This window comes from Sitodiplosis mosellana, unplaced genomic scaffold (genome assembly GCF_009176505.1).
Source record: "Sitodiplosis mosellana isolate CC-2019 unplaced genomic scaffold, AAFC_SMos_1.0 Smas_scaffold_6197, whole genome shotgun sequence".
In the NCBI taxonomy this organism is placed as follows: domain Eukaryota; kingdom Metazoa; phylum Arthropoda; class Insecta; order Diptera; family Cecidomyiidae; genus Sitodiplosis; species Sitodiplosis mosellana.
The window spans coordinates 7,790,166-7,811,478 of record NW_022601438.1 but is presented as its reverse complement, the minus strand read 5'-3'; the positions used below and the strand labels follow the sequence as shown (position 1 = coordinate 7,811,478).

The window sequence follows — 21,313 nt, the reverse complement described above, 5'->3', positions numbered from 1 at the left end:
AATACATAATGAATTGACTTGAAATTCGCATGAAAGATCAAAGTTTTCGCATTACGTTGAACATTGAATATTGTTTGTAAAACTTTGATTATTATTATTATTTTTATTGGGTCAAGTGACCCTTTCTCAATGCGATGATGCGATAGACGACGCTTGATGATTGTAAGATTCTACTTCCATTCGCGCTATCTTTGTCTATCTGGCGCTTGCTTATTTTTGCATGCCATTCTTATCTACTTGACGATATTTTGTGTGTGGTGCGAGTAGAGAAAAAAGAGTGGAGGGTGAGGCGGTGTGATGTGTTGAATTCGCATAGCGTCGGATATTAAATTCATAAAGTTTTTTTTATATGTTGTATGTATACATTTTCTTCTCTATCTTTATCTCTCTGGCCGAAAGAGTGCGAGTCAGTGAATTTTGTGTGACTATGAAAACTACGTGAACAAATGCTGACGAAAAGTGTGCCCATTTGATTGCGAAATTTTGGCTTCGGTTGGCGAAAAGCTGCCGCATTGAGAGGCACACGCACACCCGAAAAATGCCTGCACATATTAATGTTGATTGTGTGTTAACCATAGACGACAATGTCGTTACTCCATTCCAAAATGATGAATCTCATGTTGTTGTTGTTATTGCGTATGTATGTGTGTTTGAGGCCGATTTTCAAGGCTCAATAAAATGTCTAAAACGATTTTCCTATTCCGTTTCCACTGTTTTTTTTTTGCTCTGGGAGCCACTCTAATTCGTTTGCTACGTTCGTGCCCGATTACGAATGATGGTCACAGAACCGGCATGCATGGGACCATAAACAGCAGTACACAACACACACACACACACAATCCAACATAGAAGAATGAGTAATATTCGCAGAGATAAATGGCCACGAGTATTTTGAATCAAAAGTAGAAAGAAGCATATAATTCAGATAGAAGAATCGCTATGTTAAAGGCAACTATGGTAACTCGAGAGTTAAATCTTATGCGAGTCGATTTCGATGGCCATTTGGTATGTTTTGTGCGTTTTTTTTTCTCTCTCTCTCTCTCTGGTTGGTGCGTATGTGTGTGCTCTTGTGCTACGAGGCACATTCAAAAAACAAACTCTTGTGACAAAAATGGGACCACTCACACGCAGCACAATAGTATAACACATAGAAAGAGAGAGAGAGAGTGAGTGAGTGTGTGAGTATGTAATCATCTCAAATTCCAGTGCACATACAATGATACAAAAAATCATCGCCAACGGTCGAAGGAATGGCAGACACCACATTGATTTGCTCTCACACGCAACACACCCAAAAACTTTGCAGCAAAGGATAATAAAATTATATGATGGTTGGGTTTTGATAATAAATGATTTCTGTTTTTTCTTTTCGGAACGCACATCCACACATACACACACACATGCGGATATATCGTAGCCTCGGTAACGTTTTGCAAGTGCCGGTTTCCTTTTTGGTTTGAAACCAAAAGACCAACACACACACACACACACACACATTGATTCGCTTGTTCATTCCGTCGTTGTGTCGGGAAGTTTTCCACTAAAGCCAAGAGCCAAGAGAGGCGAGAAAAAAATGATAGTAATGACGGTGCTAAATTGAATCTATTATGGATTTGATTGCATGTTTCCGTGCATACACTCGCTCCTTCGCACATACACATACACACACAGCATATATTTTGGTCATTCGATGAAGAAAACTCTTCGAATGACATGTGTGTTGTATGTAATTGCTCGACCCCGATCACAATGGACCGACTCAATGTTTCAATTTTCGAGGTGTTAACAGCCTTTTATGAATTATGATCATATGCTCGTTCATCCATAAAGCGGTTCAATAAAAATTATGACACATTCCGGATATTACATCCCTCGATACTTGCTTCGTGTTTTCCTTCTTCTTCCACCATGTTTTTTTTTTCATTTGGCACTTCGTCTGCACCTCATTTCCTCGATGTGCCAAAACTTTTACGCAAACTGAAAAGAGACGACCAAATTGGATCGGCTAAGCATTGAAATAACATTTGATTTGGTCGGAACAAAGAAAAACTGTGACCGAAATCCAACGAAGAAAATTCAATCGATGGTTTTTGCTTCGTTTTTTAGGCAGCGCTTGTTGAATGATGGATTTTGATTATGGCATCCATTGACGTGTGCCACATTTATTGACTTAATCGAAATTCAATTACTCTCTTGTTACGAACTGAAATCACTTCTATTGATTTTAAACTATTTGAATGAGATGGAGCCGAATTTTGTGTGGAAATATTGCTGGTGCACGCAATTGGCACAGGCAAAAGTTTCAATTGTTTCGTCAAAATAAAATTGTTTACTAATGAACTTTCAGCATTTCGCTTCAAATTGACCTTTTCATAAATCCATCTTCCGTAGAGAATTGACCTCGGCAATAATGGCTGAGGTGGAACTCACACACACACACACACACTTTCTACGCAATTCCTTGCGCATTGAGCTCAAATTGAATTAAATTTTTTTGATTGATTCTTAATTTTGAACGAAGCAATTTTGCGGTCACATTGAGTATTCCGAACGGGTGCGTTTCGTTCGTAGCAACAATAGCACCATCACCACCGACGACAGCAGTAACGGTATCGTCAACAGCATTAGTGTATATATAGCTAATTTACGATTACGACCGTCTGTCAAAGTGAAGCGGAAAAACAAAATATATACCAGTAAACTCGAGAGCGGACAAAGCTCCATTTCATTTTCCAAACAGAGCGAACATCAGTAGCAGTAGCAACAGTATGGCTGAAGATATCAAAACGAACGAAAGAAGAAGAATAATGTGAATCTACGGCAAAACAGACAACACATCACACAAAGCTGTTTTAATAAATTTCGATATACGAATTGAAGAGAGCCAAAACGTCACAGCAAAGAAGGGAAAAAAACAATAACAACGCAACACAACACAGAGAGTGTTTTTTCTTCATTCACACTGCCGGCTGTCATTTCACCATCATATACCGTCGTCATTTTCGACGTCAGCAAATTGAATGAAGACGAATGAATCGAACACACACACTCGAGTGCAAAGCAAAGAGAAAAATGACAATCATCATGGGCACTGTCGGTTTTGTTAGTTGGCTGATTGTATGGTTGCTTGGCGGAAGTGTGTGTCTGCTGTACATGTACACATGCTGTGACAATAATGTTTTTAAGCCAGTATATATTCCGACTTATTTTGCTTTAATTGAGATATCTTGAGAGAATGTTTGGATCTTTAAAGTCGTTCGCACGTCTTTGGTAGGTTGCGAATAATATAATAGATACGTTATCAATATATCGGTCGTTCTTTTTATGCCATGGAAAACTGAAAATACGTACGCCATCAACTAAATGATGCAAGCGACTTCATATTTGTAAAATACCAGAGAATACCATATATAGAGAAAAAATATCAACGATATTTTGGGTGAAAAATTGATGAAGGAAAAAAACGTACAAATTAACGCTTTAACATAGAACAACAACAGCACCAAAAAAAAATTCACTCAATTTTATCATTAATCATTTGCGTCGCATAGCCCAAATATGAAGATCATGCAAATTGTTGTAGCTCCAACAAAATAATTGCTACAAAAGCGCTAAAGCATCACCACCATCATCATCAGCAGCAGCAGCGGCGGGGACAATGGCAAAACAGCAACAACGGAATGGGAAGCGAATGAAAAATGAAACGGAAATCATTTTCCTTGGCTTTGCTCTGTATCTCCCTCTCTCTCTCTGTTATTCACACCGAATGATGCGCACAAAGGTTTTCCGCCGAGAAATATCCATCCAACAGCAAATATTGGTCTGTGTCAGCTGCACACACACACATACATAGATCGAAACTTAATATTGAATAAATTAATTTAATTCATTGGTTGGCTTTTGTTTTGTGTCGGCATCGTGTTACGATTAACATGCTTCATTGTAAGGACAGCTTATTTTTCGCTAGCCAACCATTTCTCGTCCCGCTGAGAATCGCAATTCTCTCATCTTTTTTAGTTCTTTATTTCCTTCATACTCGAAATGGGATTTTGTCGAGTGTATGCGCGTGTATAAAGTGTATATGCCGCTTTGTAATCGTTACTTACCGAACTGGTTCGGCTGAGTAAATCTGTTGGCAATCCATTTCGATTGGTTCGAATGACATTAAGATTGTTTCGAAGTGCATGTCGATTGTCGATCGATTCGTTTTGCTACAACAGCGGCTCAATCGCACATACACATACACCAACATTCACACAATACATACAATACAATATATGTGTGTCAAGTTGTCGGCTGGCAGAAGCGAAAGTGGTCCGGTCTTTTTCTTCTCTCTCTCTCTCTCTTTTTTGATTTTCTCTTTCATGATGACATTTCTTGTAATATGTTACGATGCTTCAAGCTAAAATAAGTATTTGTTTGGTTCGATCCTATTAAAATTGTTCGGCTTTCAATCGAAATCTTGTAGGCTTCGAGATCTATCTAAAGCCCATGCATTACGCATAACGAAGGCAAGTCTCTTGCGAAAATTTTCGGTCATGTGAACATGAGTTTTCATCGATATCTCTCTGTCGATTATTTGATATCGACAACACGACACAACACAACACAATACAACACAATAATTTCGTAATACATATACTCACTCATCCCTTTCTCTTTCTCTTTCTCTCCCTTCTGATCTCTCTCTCTCTCTCTCTCTCTCTCTCTCTTTCGCTCGCTCTCGCTCTATCCTCAATCGCTTTGTATGAACGCGTGCTTTTCATTTCATCGTTCAAATGACTGCGAATGGACAAATCCGCCGTCGTCACCGCAATACATACTTCATGAATATTCTTGAAATGAACTGTTATTCTAGTGTGTGTGTATGTATGTTGGTATGCTGGCAGCTTTGGGCTATACAAAACCGTACCGTATAACAACACAAAATATATGAATTTTCTCTGCGGCAAATCGAATGGTGTGTGGCCCGCCTCTACATTGTGATAGTCGACTAAAAAGTCATTAATTTTGTAATATCAATTGAAAATCACGTTTGCTCCCACACTGTGCATTAGATTTATATTTATTTTTATAAAGAGTGTGTATCGACTGGACTTGGCAACGCGAGGCAATAGGGGAAGGTGGGGCTAAACCGGACACTTTTGGTCTTGAGCCAAAAATGGTGCAGAAAATTTTATTTTTTCCTGGAATGTTATATATCATTCGAAAGCTACATCCTTCAGCTACCAATCGCATATATTCTTAATGTAAAAATATCCATTCAGTTCGGCGCAATCTCGCTCAGACTGCACCAATCTCGAAATCGGAAATCTCAAAAGTGGTGGGGCTAATCCGGACATCCCAAATATTTTCATAAATATGCCATAATTTTGAGTTTTTAACATTTTTAATCTGAAAATAGACTCTTTTTTTATATCTGCATAAGCTTTTTGATACCAAAACCTCATAAGATTTTATTGAAATTAATTAGTGAATGAAACTGTCATTTTTGGGATTATCGTTTTCGGGGTTGGTGCAGTCTGAGCGAGATTGCGACGAACTGAATGGATATTTTTACATTAAGACTGTATGTGATTTGTAGCTGAAGGATGTAGCTTTCGAATGATATATAACATTCCAGGAAAAAATAAAATTTTCTGCTTCATTTTTGGCTCAAGATCAAAAGTGTCCGGTTTAGCCCCACCCTGTCACTTAAATTTCGACAAAGCAAATTTTTTTAAATTTCCAATTCAATCAAAGAAAGAATACTTTCACTGAATCCAGCTCGTCTTCAGCTTCAAAAACCAATTATCAGATTTCCCGTGCACTTAAATTTAAACGACATAACCCAAAAAAATCTGAAATTTGTTTTTTTAGTTTGAGAGAAAAAAACAACGTCTTCGCACTTTTCGAATTCTAACATTGTACTAACTCAATATATTCGGTTTTTGATACTAAAAGTGAATGCATCTCATTAATACGCATTCACAGCGATCATTCACGCTTCAATACAACGTACCAGTCAAGAGATATTGCAAGTGTCCGGTTTAGCCCCGCGTCCGGTTTAGCCCCACCTTCCCCTATATTTTATTTCTCTCTCGCTTTCACACCAAAAACTGTACATTTTCCAGTTGAATGTCAAGCACAACTAGAAGATTGTAGCAATGAAATATTTGCACCGTTCCTGCCTAAGCATGGTCTATTGTCGTCATTTGGCTCGTGTGTATTCGAATTCAATGATGAATATGTGCGTTTATCATTATAATTTTTTTTTTCTTGTTGCCTAGCTTTTTTCGATATTTTCAGGTTCAGTGATCTGATTTTTGTCTGCATCTGACAAACGCCGAATCTGTTTTCACAATGTGTTTGAATGTTTATTTTTCGAGACGAACACTTTTTTAGCTCATTGCTTGTTTGCTTTTCGCATATCGATTTCTTGTTGGTGTTTTGAATCGGTTTGAAATAAAATGAAAAGCATACAGACACACGCGCATGCATTCGAATAGATTTGGCCGCGTGAATGGAGAAAATCTAGCATGGGTGTGCTGAGAGGGCGTGTAGGTTTTTCTCCTCACTTTCAAATTGTAAACATTCAACATGCAGAGGCTCAAAATTCGGGCGAAATTCAAATAATTCGTTTGATAGCTTTTTGGATCAACTAACGGTTGCGGAAATATAAAATTGTACTGTGTATATGTGATTGAAACGACAAAGGCAACTGGCATTTGGAGATTTCGCTTTATCTCTCTTCTTCCTCCTTCCTCCTTCCCTCTTTCTGTCGCTTGTGCGCTCGGAAAATGGTGATAAGACGAGGTGGTCGCTCAAACTGTTGGAGAAATTGAAACGAACGAACGGAAAAGGATTGCTAAACAAACATGTCGTCGGCTCGATTGCGAAAGCGATTTATTATTGTGTACGAAAGATTTTGCCAAACGCATACTTCAATATCAACAACAGCAACAGTGTTGGCCTCATATGTATCACACCAGCAGCAAGCAGCCCATGGAATCGCATGGAATGACTGGCATATCTTGTCGACTCGATAATAGAAACATAGTCAAATTGCTAGAAAAGCAAATGTTTTCGTCACTTTGGTAATATAAATATATTGACTGACGGAATTACACATATCCAAAGTCAATGGAGTATGCACGCTCTGCAATCGAATTTTGGTATTATAAAACTGTCGCTTGAATACAATGTTGCCATTGGAACGAGAATTATTTCAGTAAATTGCAAGAAGCATGAAAGACAAATGCCTCAATCTCCTTGCTCATTCTATGTTTTTTTCACACACTAATGCGCGCGCGTAAATACACTACCTTGCACATTTATTTCCTCGCAAAAACCGTTCTCTTTTTCTGGCTCTTCTCTGGTATTTAAACCGGTTGCGACAACAAAGATGTTATTGAAAAACGTCCGCGTTCATATTTTATCGAGTCCCAGAATTGGGAGCGAAGCCGAATACAGCAAGAGAATATGCGATACTTCCGTTTACTTCATGTAAATATTTGATGTGGCATGATCTTTGCTATAAGGTATTATGGCTCAGAATGTCATACTTCATGTGTGTATGCTTTCGACTTGCCGGCGCTCAAAAATCCACACATATACAGAAGAGTGTGAGAGCAGCATCAATGTGCTTGCTCCACATTGTTCGCACTATCGACTCGAATTCAAAATGCTGCAGAGATGATATTGTTAATTTTCATCCTAAAAAAAACGAAGAAAAGTCTGCATGTCGTGTTGGCACATCCATTCTCTCTCTCTCTCTCTCTCTCTCTCTCTCTTTCTCTCACTCTCTTTCTGTTCCCGTTTGCATATTGGCATCAGTAGTAACAGCAACATCGTATGCAGATACAAGAACAATTAAAATATGCCTTTTGCTTTTCGTTCTTTGTTTTCTTTTTGATCTATTTGCTCTGGGGAAACATTGTAGAGAGTTGAAGCGAGTCAACGTCTTAAAACATTATCAAATCATTGAATATTCATAACGCAATGGAATGCATGTATTTGCTTATTTGCTTGTTTACTTGATTCTATTGAAACGTTGTGTAAAGGTAGTACACACAACGAGCACCATCCAACGCGGGGGAAGAAGAAAAGAAAAATCGACTCAAAGAAACAGACTTGATATTTCAATCCATATCCATCCATTTAATTTGGCATATTGAAGATTGAATGGTTCACGGCACGACATATTCACAAGTGCGCGCTCACACACACACACACACACACGCAGACAGACACAATACAGCCGAAAAAAAAATTCATTATAGCACCCAGCATTTGGCCGAGGATGCGCATTTTTTGCTAGCAATTTCTTTTCCACTATTTTCAATTATGCAAAGATACAATGAGAGAACGAATGATGAAAAAAAACCTAAACGATATTCAGAAAAAAAGCTTGTGAATACGCTTGATAGTATTATATATTTCGAGGGACGAGATTCGTTTTTTTGCCCTCTTCGTTGTTGCAAAAATATATATATATATAGATATACGCAGTGCGCAATAAAAAAGGGTCATCAACGTGAATGGCGACAGTTGGAAAGACGCGATCAGCTGAAAAGTTGTATTTTTGTTCCTTCGTTCTTTTCCCTTTCTTCATACTTTTTTGTGTGTATATCATGGGGTGTTTGTGTTTCTCTCTTTTCGTTTCTCTATTTTTTCTGATTGCTAAGTGCATATTAAATCGAATACACACATGGCAATGGATTTATTGAGCGTTTTGGACAAAAACGGAAAGTTTTCAAAGGAATGCCATGGATTCCATAGAGGGATAGTTGAAGAATGAGGAAAAGAAAATGAAGACGATACAGACGACAATGACGGCGAAGAAGAAGAAGAAGAAGAAGAGCAGAACGATAGAGTGTGAGTGAACAGAGAATTGTGAACCCACTGGCAAATGCCGATTAAGTTAAATCCAATTTTTCCTCTCATTTTTGTGCGTTTTTTTGGGAATGGTAGAAGTCATTGTGGGGCCGATCGAAAGAATATGTTATTGCTTATTTGTTGTACAAAGCAATTCAGCGAAAAAGTATGACCAGAAGCCAGGAAAGTGAGACAGAGACAGTGAAGGCAAGAAATAGAAGGAGGGAAAGATATAGGTTGACTGAGTGAGTAGGGGAGGAAAAACGATGCGATTATGAGATAAATTGAAAAGATGCCATTTTACCCCATATTTCTTCGTTGTCACTATGCTATGTCTGTTTGTTTGCCGATCTTTTGTGAACACTGTGAGCGCTGTTTTGTTGTCGTCGTCGTCGTCGTTGTCATTCTACCGCCGGCTTTTTGTGCCGTCGTCTTTGTCGTGAGTCAATCCTTGGTGCGTGCCAAGGATTTGGGTGTTCATTTCATCTCTTTTTCATGCTTTTTTCCATCTTCAGTTTGTATTGGCAGCGGGTGGTTCGGGGGGGGGGGGTGCATTCTTCAATCCGCTAGATTGAGTGCTTCACTTGTTCTAAGCGATCCCAATTCAGAAGAGACATTCATTCCTACACTCACTCACACACACACATACTCTCTATCGCTCGCAATTTTCTTTCTTACCTATCATCATGGAGAATTCGGAATCAGTCATTTGCAAAGGGTATCCATTTTATTAACGGCCATTCATCAATGACTGAACTGTCATTGGATTAGTGCTCATGTCGCATTTATCTCCGTTTAACTTCCTTCTTTCCGCCTGTTTCTTTTCAATTGGCTCACCAGCCTTTTTCTGGCACATGCAATCCAAGTGTAGAAAGTAGAGAGAAACTGAGTTGGATTGATACTCACTACTTAGCAATGTTGTTGTGTGTCCAATTCGAAATTATTTTGCAACCCATTTAAAGGGTTAATAAATTTAATTAGCTGCTGTTAAATTTTCGAAAAGAATCATCATAAATTGCCAAAAAAAAACGGGTTGTGCTTCACCCAATTATACAAGATAAACGGAATTCTCTGTCTATGTGTGTTTGTTGTTCAAAACAGCGACAGTGACGACGACGATGACGACGACGGTGGCGCTCATTTTCATCGCCTTTCTCGAAACTAATTATTTATTTATATTTATTTTCGCAAATAGTCAAGTATCCATTTTGCGAAAACTTTGATCTTGTCTACATTGTGCACAATCTAGACTCTGTTTGAACTCGGTGCTCTGAAAAGTGTGTGCCGTCTGTATGCAATTCGATTGTGTTGGCTTATTTAAGCAGACATTAAACCTGAACAAATAGAATAATGGCATTTTTTTCTGCTTTGCTTGTGCTAATCTTTCGTCGTGTTTCGCATTGCAACATCATTTTGTACACGAGATCGTCGCATTTTTTGCTCGTACATTGCACCGAACAACCGACCAAACGACCGAATGAACGAACAACCGACGAAAAAAAATGGCACTGTCTCAAGTATAACACAGAGACGAATAACGTGTATATATATATATATATATATATTATCGTATCTTGTTAGAAAAATGGTTCTGGGGCATTTAATAAAAAGGAAATTGACTGAAATGTGTAAAGAATTGAAAAAAATTGTGAAAAATCAACATAAAATGTTGAATTCACGAGCGTACGCACCGTCACGTCACGCCATCGACCTACAAAAAACAGCAAAATGTAATTTTGTTGGATAACGAGTTTGATGTCATTTCAAAATAAATCTACTGGCACATTCATAACGTGGAGTAACTGATTGTTTCGTCCGTTGTGCTCTGCTCGTTTTGTTGCACTTTGGAATGTCGTTGTGACGGACAACATCGGGAGAACAGTCCATTTTCATGCTCTTTCAAATAAATTGTAGTGTTCATTGTTTTGTTGTGTTTTTTTCTTTTATTCTATCTCTTCGCATTGATGGCTAAATTTTTTCTATTTCTTTCTGTCTCTCGTTTTTTTGCAGTTTTATTACTGTTCGTGGCATCACAAGCGACCAGTGATGATTGGACGTTTAGCTGTCCAACGAATTGTACATGCAAGTGGTCCAATGGCAAAAAATCGGTAAGAATCTATCATTTGAAATAGAAAAATAAAGTCCAATCCATTTTTTTTTTTTGCATAATGGATGAAAATGCAGAGATGAAAACACAAAAACAATTCTGAATAATAATGAATTTGGTTCGTATTTTTGCGCGTATAGGTGATTTGTAATGCGCTCAAGTTGACGGCGATACCAACAACTCTGAGCACGGAAGTTCAAGTGCTTGTACTCAACGAAAATCACATTGAGCAGTTGAATCGCGAGGAATTCACAACACTGGGACTGGTTAATTTGCAGCGAATTTATTTGAAAAAATCGGGTGTCGCGTCCGTGCATCGTGATGCATTCAAAAACTTGAAAATTCTCGTTGAAATCGATTTGAGCGAGAATTCGATTGAAACGCTCGACAAAAACACATTCAATGGCAATGATCGATTACGGATATTGTATTTGAATGGGAATCCATTAAAAATGTTGATGGCATATCAATTTCCGGTATTGCCACATTTGCGCAGCTTAGATTTACATAATTGTCAAATTAACAGCATTGATCCGTTGGCATTTGCGAATTTAGAGCTTTTAGAATTACTAAATTTAAAAAATAATTTACTGGAGAATTTAGCGGAGCCAGTGTTTCAGTATATGCGAAATTTGAAAACGCTGCAGCTGGAGGGAAATCCATGGCGATGCGATTGTCATTTACGACACTTTCGAAATTGGTATGTGCAAAACCATGAGAAGAGCGCCAGTTTACAATGCACCAATCCGATGGCATTGCGAACGAAGCAATGGTCGAGCATCGATGAAACGCTATTTGGATGCCAGCCAACCGTTGATGTGTACAGCGAGGATATATTCAATGTTGATATTGGTAGCAATGTGACGCTGAGCTGCTTGATTTACGGCGATCCATTACCGACCGTTGCATGGGAATTGAATGGCCGAGATATTGTAAACGATAACGTACTGACTGAAGATGAAACAATCGGCAATAAATTATGGCGCAATATTACAATATTGAATATCACAAATTATGATGCTGGTATTTATGTGTGCGCTGCCCGGAATGATATCGGTTCAGCGAGCCGAAACATCAGCATTTACCTAACGGAAATTGTGCAGCATGTCATCGAAAAGGGGCCCGAAACATTCTGGTACTTTGGCCTCATACTTGGCACATTTGGCACGGTCTTCTGTTTGATCACCATTTCGTTCCTGGTGTGTCTGTGCAAGAAGACGACGCGACGACGGCGCAGCATTAAAAACATCAAGGGCAGCGTTAGCTTCAACGATCAAGAAAAGAAGCTACTCGACCTCAGTATCACTACCAACGATCGGCAGGATAGCGGCGAAGTGGCCAACACACCATCGGCGGCAAAAAATGAACCAGTCATAGCTTTAGAACCAGTACAAATTACCATTGAGAATTTGTCGCGAAACGAAGAGTTTCCGATGAATGTGGGCGTTTTTACACCGCCGCCCGAATTCTGTTCCAACGTATCGAACCCTGCTTATGGAAATATATTCATATCTGTGGCGCTCACCCAAGACGTTATCGACAATCCCGAGCAAATGTATCCAGACCTATTGAACATACCGAATTCAATACCGAATCGCGTAATTGGCAAATTGTTCCCAATTAATGTGTCATCGTATGCAACGCTGCCGCGCAATCGACACCAGCGCACCGGCAGTCTGGGCAGCAGCAGTAACAGCGGAAGCACGTGCAGTGCGACCGGCGGTCGAAGTCATCAGCACACATCGACAGCGGATAGTAAAAATACACGCCTTCAAAATGTAATAAATTATCAGAACTTAGACACAAGCACGCATCTCAGCGACAACGGTTCGATAAGCCTGTGCACGAGTTGCCTGAAAAAACAGGACAACGGCAAACCGGTCGTCTATTCAAAATACGATAACATGGGACGACGAATAACGGCAAGCGGTAACTCTATACTATCCATACCCGATGAAGAAAAAGAAAGTGCCATCGACAGTGTGAGCATCTCGGGCGATATGAGCACTGTTTCGGCGAGCTGCGTGAATGTTGTCGACGGTGCGAGCACATCCAGAGCGGCAATTATTTCGGGTTCGGTCGCACTAAATACGGGCTGCTCAAATAAAAGTATGGGCAATGCCAGCACCTCGGCTGCCGTTGTCAACCAAAATGCGAACAGCATCAACTTGAAGAGCAATAGCAAATTAAGTGATAGAGATAGTAGAGTGGCAGATGACAAAATGAGAGATGCACAAGGCACATTGTTATTGCCAACTGGTTGCGATTATGTTTCGCTGTAGGTAAGAGTTAAATTTAATTTTTCACGTTCTTAACCATTAATTATTCGTACTTTGTCTTCTTCTGAGTGAACGCGTAAAATGGGAGGGAAAATACCCCATTCCATTATATTCCATCCTTTTTTCTCTCTATCCGACTATGCACACCCTTGATTCACCGCTCATTCGTTGCTCATTTCATCCACATTTAGTCATTCACAACATTGCTCTCAATTTGTAATGCGGACAAATTCACTCTTGACTCCGAAGAACAAATCCACAAGCATAATTACAGGGCGAAAGAGTGTACGAGAGAAAGGAGCAACAGCAGCAACTACATAAAATTTTTGCACTTTTCCACTCTCACCCACACTCCAGCGCAACCGAGTCACAAAAAACCACACACCACCGCATTCAACGTTTTACCCATTCGCTATTTGCCATTGCCATTGCCAATGCTATTGCCATTCTCTGTAGACTACACACACACACACACACTCGAACAGAGCGAGTCACGGCAAAACCATATCAAAATCGCTTGGTTATGCGAAAATATAATCTAACCGTTGCGCGTCGCTCATATTCAACGTTCGCCCGCGCGCACTTTGTTGTTTCGTACTCTCCTTCTGCGAATTCTTTATTATAGTTTTAATTCGGTTAGGATCCTTTTTACGACAGCATTTCTAATCGTTATGGTGGCATAAATTCATATAATAGAAATAAGTGGAGTACGAAAACCGGTGTAGATGTCATAGTTGTATTAATGTTTTCTGAACCTGAACATACTCCTTTCCTCCCACTAAATTCACTCATACTTAGCTCAGTTTGTTTCTGCTGCTACTGTCACCGTATCACCATCATGCCATGTATGTCTGTTAAATTTCTCTCTCTCTCTCTCTCTCTTTCATACACATACACTCACTCGTACAAAATGCCACACCGGTGACAGTCAAGTGAATGCTGGCTGGCGTTCATTTCTTCAATTCCGTTTTCATCTTTTTCCTTTGGCACTTTTTTATTCGTCGCCGTCGCCATCATTGTGCTTTTTGAATAATATTTTATTTTTATCATTTTAATTCTTTTGTTGTTCACTGGTTGTTCATCTCCTGCATATTTTTGGGCGCTGAATAATTAATAATCGGAGCGGCAGTCGTGTGTGAAAATGTCGGAATTAAATACAATAAGTAGGCAGCGAAAAAAGCAGCGGTGTTGTGCGTTTTGACGGCAAGCGGAAGAATGCGAACGAACGGCCAAATCAAAGCGAGAAGTTTTTTTCTTCACTCGTAAAATCCGGACCGTCAAAAGGTGCAAAAATGATGAAAAGCGCGAGGGTACTTTTAGATCAAAAAATTACCGGAAAATGGTGAGAGCAACCGTGACGAATAAGCGCCATCCAAATCATTACGCAAAACAACTTTTGAGTGGAAATTTTCAATTCGTTCGTCGTTCATTCGCATAAATAATTATTCAAAAGGGCGAAAAATTTGTGCAGTTTTTTTCCTCTCTTCCTTTTCGCATTGCGCGCTCTTCGGTTTTGCCAAATGAAACGCATATTTGTATTTTGGTTTCATTTTCATTTGCATCGTTTCAGTTTGTCGTTATCATTTTCATAATTCTCTGTTATGTTTCTTCTTCTTCTCGTGCTCTTCCTACCGCCCACCCGCGCGCTCTCTCCCTGTCTTACTTCCTATTTGCACTTTGGTGTTTGACAAATAGCATTTTGGTCGGTATCCTCTTTTTGGAGTTGAACGTTTTCCCGTTCGCTTGGTTAAGCCATCAGCCAAGCAAATCCCATTCATTATTATGAATGCTAAATGCAAAAGAATGGAAAAAATTATAAACAGGAACACACGGCACCGAACATATGAACGATAATGAGCAAAAGCAACAACAATTTGCGGAAAAAGGGAGAATATTGCGAAGGAAAATCTAACGAAACGAAATGGAATGGCAATTAGCAAATTCCATTAGATTGTGCCGTTATTTAGTGAAAACATGACATCGAAAAAAAAATTATGATTATTCAACAAGCGAACGATGAAAGAAACAAAAACAACACATAATATGATAAGAGAAACAGAAAAGGTGAAAAGGCCAAGCCCACAATTTGCAATAATCAACTGAAAAATGGAGATTTTTTTCTTCGCGCTCGCTTGAAATGGGCATTTAAATATCGAAATTTGCGACTGTTTCAACATTTACACACAAAGCAACAATTTACCGTGATGAAGAGAAAAAAAAAAGGAAAGAAAAACCATCGAGAAACGAGGCCGAGAATGAGTATAGTGTGGCGTGTTAAGAGTTGGAAATGATGCAGGCGAAGGCGATAAAAGGATGGCGTGGAGCGAAAAAAAAAACAGCGGAAAAGGCACCATTTTGTATTAAATTACAAAAGAGTTGCAAACGAGCGTGTGCATGCAAGAGATTGAAAGAGAATGGGAAAAACCAAAAAAGCTTACGTAAATTTCCAACATTTTCTTCTACGATTTATTTGTTGATGCAAAGACGAAAAATTCGAGATGAAAACAAAAACACAGAAATAGCAAGAAGAATATTTGGTTTGAAATTTATATCAAACGCAATTAAAATGGTTCAATGAGATGATGTGCAAAAAGTGGCTCAAGTGCTTTTCTTTTTGCTTTCTCGTTCACTCACTATGCAAAAGAGAACGCACGAGCCGGAAAAATTCTTTGGACCGCTACTGTGGCCGCACTTTGTCTAATTGGCTTTGTCAGATGCTTTTCATCGAAACGCATTTCATTAATTTAATGTTCGCACTCTCATGAAATTTCAACTTTAGCCTCATCATTGTTCACCGTGCATACCGTCCGTCCATTTGTCGGTTTCATTCGCTGCATGCTCACCATTTCCACATGCATGATTAATTCGAAATCAAACCAATTACAACATGTTGGTCGATAGTTATGAAAAATAAACGTTCACGAAAAACGAGATGTTTCTGCTTCGTTGACTAAGAGTGCAAGAGAAAGCAAAAGAAAAAAATACCAGTACAACTGAAAGCGCAGAATGCATGTGAAAAGTGGGAGAGAGGAAGAGAAGGAGAGAAAATGAATGAGCGAGCTAGCCCCATAACGAATGTAAAACTTTGTACATTAATTCATACTTAGCTTTCATTTAGCGTTATTATGGTCGATGTTGGCGGAAAATTCTCTCGAATTTCCTTCACTTTCTTCACACACACACACACATACACATACAAAACACTCATTGGCTCTTTCTTGTCTCAAATTTTTGGCAAATGTATCAAAGTGATGACTCCTTAATAGGCTATTACATTAGACCAATCATAATCTACAAAAATATATTTGAGTGAAATGTAAGAAGTGGAGTTTCTCTCGAAAAGCGAAGCAAAAAAAACAACAACATCGAACAAGGTTGAATGAAGACTTGGCCAACGAGAAAAGTGAAGGATGTGGGGAATGAGTGGTGAGAAAAAAAATTAAAACCAAGATGAAAAATGAGTGTGTATTTACCGTTGGCGCCAGGAAATTTTGTGTAAAACAGTCCGCAATAGCCGGATTCCATAGCATTCAGAGGGAAAGCTTTTATTTTTTCCTTTCGCGTTCTCTTTTCGGTTTCCTTGTTTTATATTTCTTTTTTTTTTACGTGGATTCATAAAAAATCCCATTAATTTACTGGTTGGTATAGAGTTTCCTGTTGACTGGACGAAACGAAATACGTTGTCTTTTTTTTCGCCCCATCTCTGCTGCGTCATAACGATGTTGGTGTACTTAGTGTTTACACGGGCTACATTTTTACTTTTTATTACATTCGTTTTATCTCACATTTTGGCAGCTGAAAGTCAGGAAAATTCGTTCGACCAGATGGAAATGGTAACAGCGTCATCCAAAACGATAAGTGGTCGGTACATGCATTGAGTGATCACGATGCGTATACGAATAAATTAATCAGATTATCGTGATACCACGTGTGTGCGTGTGCGTGTGTGTGTATATGTGAGTTCTTAAATAAAGCGCATTGCCGCCAACACATTGACCCTGTCCGATTTGCTTCGCTGATACCATTTGCTGGACGAAATGATTTCATTTTCGGAGGAAAATTCCACAGACAAAATCACATTTTGGATTTGACATTTGCAAAGAGTGCCAACGGCAACAGTGAATTAATGCGAATGGCTTCGAAATGAATTACAACATATGCAATTTTAATTAGTTTCAACGTCGGCACGTTTTTTCCCTAATTTGCTCATCATTTCGAAATGTACTCACTCACAGTTTGCACAGCTTGAAATGAAAGCTACGTCGAAATGATTGAAGTACATGTTGTTTAGATGATTCACATTCACGTTAATGCATTTACCTGTACACAAAAATTAAACTTTTTCATGTTCCAATTCATTCTTTTGCGATTCCGTTCATTCCTCCTCCTTCTTCTTCTTTATTTTCTCGTTTGAATATTCGCAAATTTCCATGTCAAAACTGTACTTTCTATTTGATAAAGCTCCACATCTTCATGCTATCTAAAAAAAAAGTTGGAATGAGAATGCCATCACAAGGCAAAGCGAACAATTCAGCAAGAGCACAATATATTTTTTGTCGTGAAATATCATAAAGAATGACGTTCTACTGTATTTTTGAGATTTCTTGAGTCCGGGTTGAGATCAGTTTGTGTTATGGGATCAGGGCATATATGCGAAATGTCACTCTCAAAAAAGAAAAGATGTGTATTCATCAAATGTTTGTGGAACTAAAAAGCATGTAGAACGTGCGACACAACGAGCACACTGCATTACAAAACCAGTCAGTTGCCAACAACACGAAAGAAAGAATGAAAAAAAAAACCGAATAAACGGTTCGGTTGCTGTGCACTATCTGTGTATGTTGTAATCCGATTCGTTTGTACGTGCACCTACATTGTAGGCAACTATTAATTTGATAACCAGATTAAATACGAGATAAAAAGTTTATAAAAGCCATAACTTTTGATAAGTATTGCCGATGCTGCAGTATTATGACGGGGGCCGGATGTGTGTATGATTTGAAAAATGGCTGTAATGCATGGTAGAGGTATGGTGTTGCATCCAGTCGTTATTTCGGCTTTTCCATTTACATGTCCATTTTGGTCGTTGAATTGGCTTAAGCCGAAGTAAACTGCCGTGTTTTTTTCTGTCGCTCCCTTTCTCACTTGCTATCTCTCTAGCTCAACCCACTCGCATTTTTTTCGTTTCCAGACTGAACGATGTGTAATCCCAAAAACGTAGCATCAATGTACGATATCACGCCATTCAATGCACATATTATGTGCAGGCAAACATACGGCGCGCTAGTGAGAGGAAAAAATTCGATTTTTTTTCTCATTCTGACTTCTGTTTGCCTTTTAAATATACACACGTAATGCATAGGAATGCCGTTCAGAATGTCATTATGAGGACATTTTCTTATAGATTTTATGCATCACTCGGATCGAATAGATGTTTTTGATATTTGTTCGTTTGCACCGATGAAATACCGAGTCTTCTCTCTACCTCTTTCTCCCTCCCTCTACATTTTCATTTTATATCAATTTCCATTGAAAATCAGCGCACTGTATGCGCTCGAGCATCAAAAGTATGCCACACGCACAAACATCGATTGTTCTGTAGTTTTGAATTGTACAGGATATGTGTAATTTGATATCATTTAGCACATAAATTGCTTTCCACGAACTTAGTCGTACTTGTGACAACTGACTGACATAAGCACACAAACCAAAGCATCACATGTTTGCTGTATCTCCATCAGACCATCTCTGTCGTATGTTGCGTGTGTATAAGCCCGTTATTTCTTCTCATTTCTATTTTTTTTTTCTGGTTGAATATTAAATTGAATCATCCATAAGCTCTTTTTCTTCACTTCATTTTGCGTTTTTTCATTTGTATGTGTTTGAATCGGTTTTTGCTATATTCCTCTTGTATGTGGATGTGCCCGGTTTGTTGTAAGCCATGCGAGCATTTGTTGTCGTGCGTATCGCATGTTATTCCTCACATCGCTTCAACTCACTTATGTGAGCCGGGGCTTAGTTGATTTTTATGCACAGCACTTCACGTGACACATCAATACCAAGTTATCATTTTCTCTAACTAACTGACTGAAAGAGTGTGTTATATTTCGCTGTGATTTCCAGTTGAGACTCTTTTTTTCGCGTTATTATTTCGACGAAATGTCATGATAATAATGAGCCGCCAGTTGATGTGTTAGACGCCATTGACATTTACATAGACATTACCTTATGGGGTGAGTTCAACGAGTAACTGTTACATTGGAGTGAAAATTCCCGCATTTTTTATTCTCGCATCTTTTTTTCCGAGAAATGATAAAATACTCATTAGAGAAAAAGAGAATACCGTGTAATATCGTTGTTGCCGCTATGTACCGAGTCTATTTACTCTCTCTTTCTCCATATTCCTTGCTCGGGAAAAGTTTCAAAGTGCTGAAAAAAAAAATATGGATCGAACGCGTAGCAAATAGGGAACAGGTAAAAAAATGCCAAACATTGAACAACTTGATTTGATTTGAATTTAGCTTAAGAGAATCCACATCCAATCAAGCGCTGCGCGTAAATTTTTATCGTTCACTTTGTACACTTCCTAACGTTGCCAGAATTTAATTTGGTTCAGTGTACTTTGAATTTGAACTACTCTCGCGCACAATGTCGTACTTTTGAAAATAAAAAGAATTACATTGGTAATCCCGAACTTTTCCGTACCGTTGGCCTGCATTGTCCGTAGGTACTTTTGGTTATTTTTTGTGAATTTTCTTGAAATAAAGGCAGTGAAAATATAATAATGAAAATAAAGTGAAAAATCGGTCACTTTAACTAAAACTTCGACAATTTTGTATGAGAGGTACCCGTAAACCGACTCTTATTGGCTTTAAACTTTCGAAATTTTCTTGGAAAAATTTGAGGACAAAATATCAAACTTCTGCAAATGCGATCAAGATGAAACTTTCAGAATCCTATTTTTTCTCCAAAAAATGAAACCTCAGAAAGTTTAAAGCCAATCAGATTCGATTAACGGGTACCTCTCATACAAAAGTGTCAATTTTTTTAGGTTTTTCTTAGGGCAAGTACCCCAGGATCAAATCGAAAATGGCTCATCTTCGAACTTAAACTAAGTTTATTGGATACAAAACTTTTGGGACTTTCAGATTTGGATTATCTCAATTATTTTTTGAGTAATCGGGTTAACAAACAGCTACGACGATAACGACAACGACAACGACGACGACGGCACATGAACGGAAAAGTGTCTCAAAAACTGGTTTTCTACACGTTTCATGAGTTTTTATGATGATCTAAGCTAATTTTGCGAAAAAGGTTTTCGGGACCAATTCCTATACTTTCCCTTGACACGTTGTGTACGGAAAAGTAATAATGAATTTTCCACACTGATGCCAAACCCAAATCATTAATGAATCATCAACAGTGTCTTTGCACGTGGTCATTGAAAAATGTACCGTTTTGCTATTGTGTCATTTCAATAGCACGTTGAACACACGGTGATTACAATCACAGTCTGCTTGCTCGTATTTAACAAAAGAAGATCTCTGTCTTGAACAGTATTTTTCTCAATTTACTTTGACGAGTTCCTTGTTAATTTTCTTTCATGAATTCAGCTGAAAAAAAAAATCAATGAATTTTAAATAGGATTGGTAACATCAATCTTCGTATTGTTACTTACACACATAAGTCTTCGGCATTTTTAGCTTGCTCCTTCATTCACCGAGCACATTTTTTCGCTTTCGTACCAACCGGTCTTAAAATGCCTGCGAATTCATCAAACTTACCCAAGGAAGAGAGAACTCGGAAAAAAAGTTTAATGTGCTGGTTCGACAGGCGAAAATGTGATGAATTTAAAATCAACGATGACGTTGGTAAATCAAATGCACGGCGAAACACATAGAATTTTTAGGCATTTCTGAGAAAAACACAGCCACAATATATACTTAAAATAATCTAACGAAAAGAAAATGATTGTCAATCTCTTTACCATACGCACACTGCTCGCTCTGAGAGAGAGAGACAGAGAGAGAGAGAGAGAGAGAGAGAGAGAGAGAGAGAGAGAGAGAGA

The 21,313-nt window shown here is 38.6% G+C and overlaps 1 protein-coding gene across 2 annotated transcripts in view; it reads left to right on the top strand.

Moving 5' to 3' along the window:
* LOC129577644 (leucine-rich repeat-containing protein 24-like) overlaps positions 1 to 21,313 on the top strand; it is a 143,330-nt gene that overhangs the window by 85,152 nt on the left and 36,865 nt on the right. Inside the window, exons 3-4 of one of the 2 annotated variants that reach the window (XM_055465054.1) lie at positions 10,867 to 10,964; positions 11,104 to 13,241. In XM_055465054.1, coding sequence (XP_055321029.1) covers positions 10,867 to 10,964; positions 11,104 to 13,241 — 2,236 coding nt within the window. Of the gene's footprint in view, positions 1 to 10,866; positions 10,965 to 11,103; positions 13,246 to 21,313 lie in introns of both variants that reach the window. The other variant, XM_055465055.1, reaches the window with a different exon arrangement.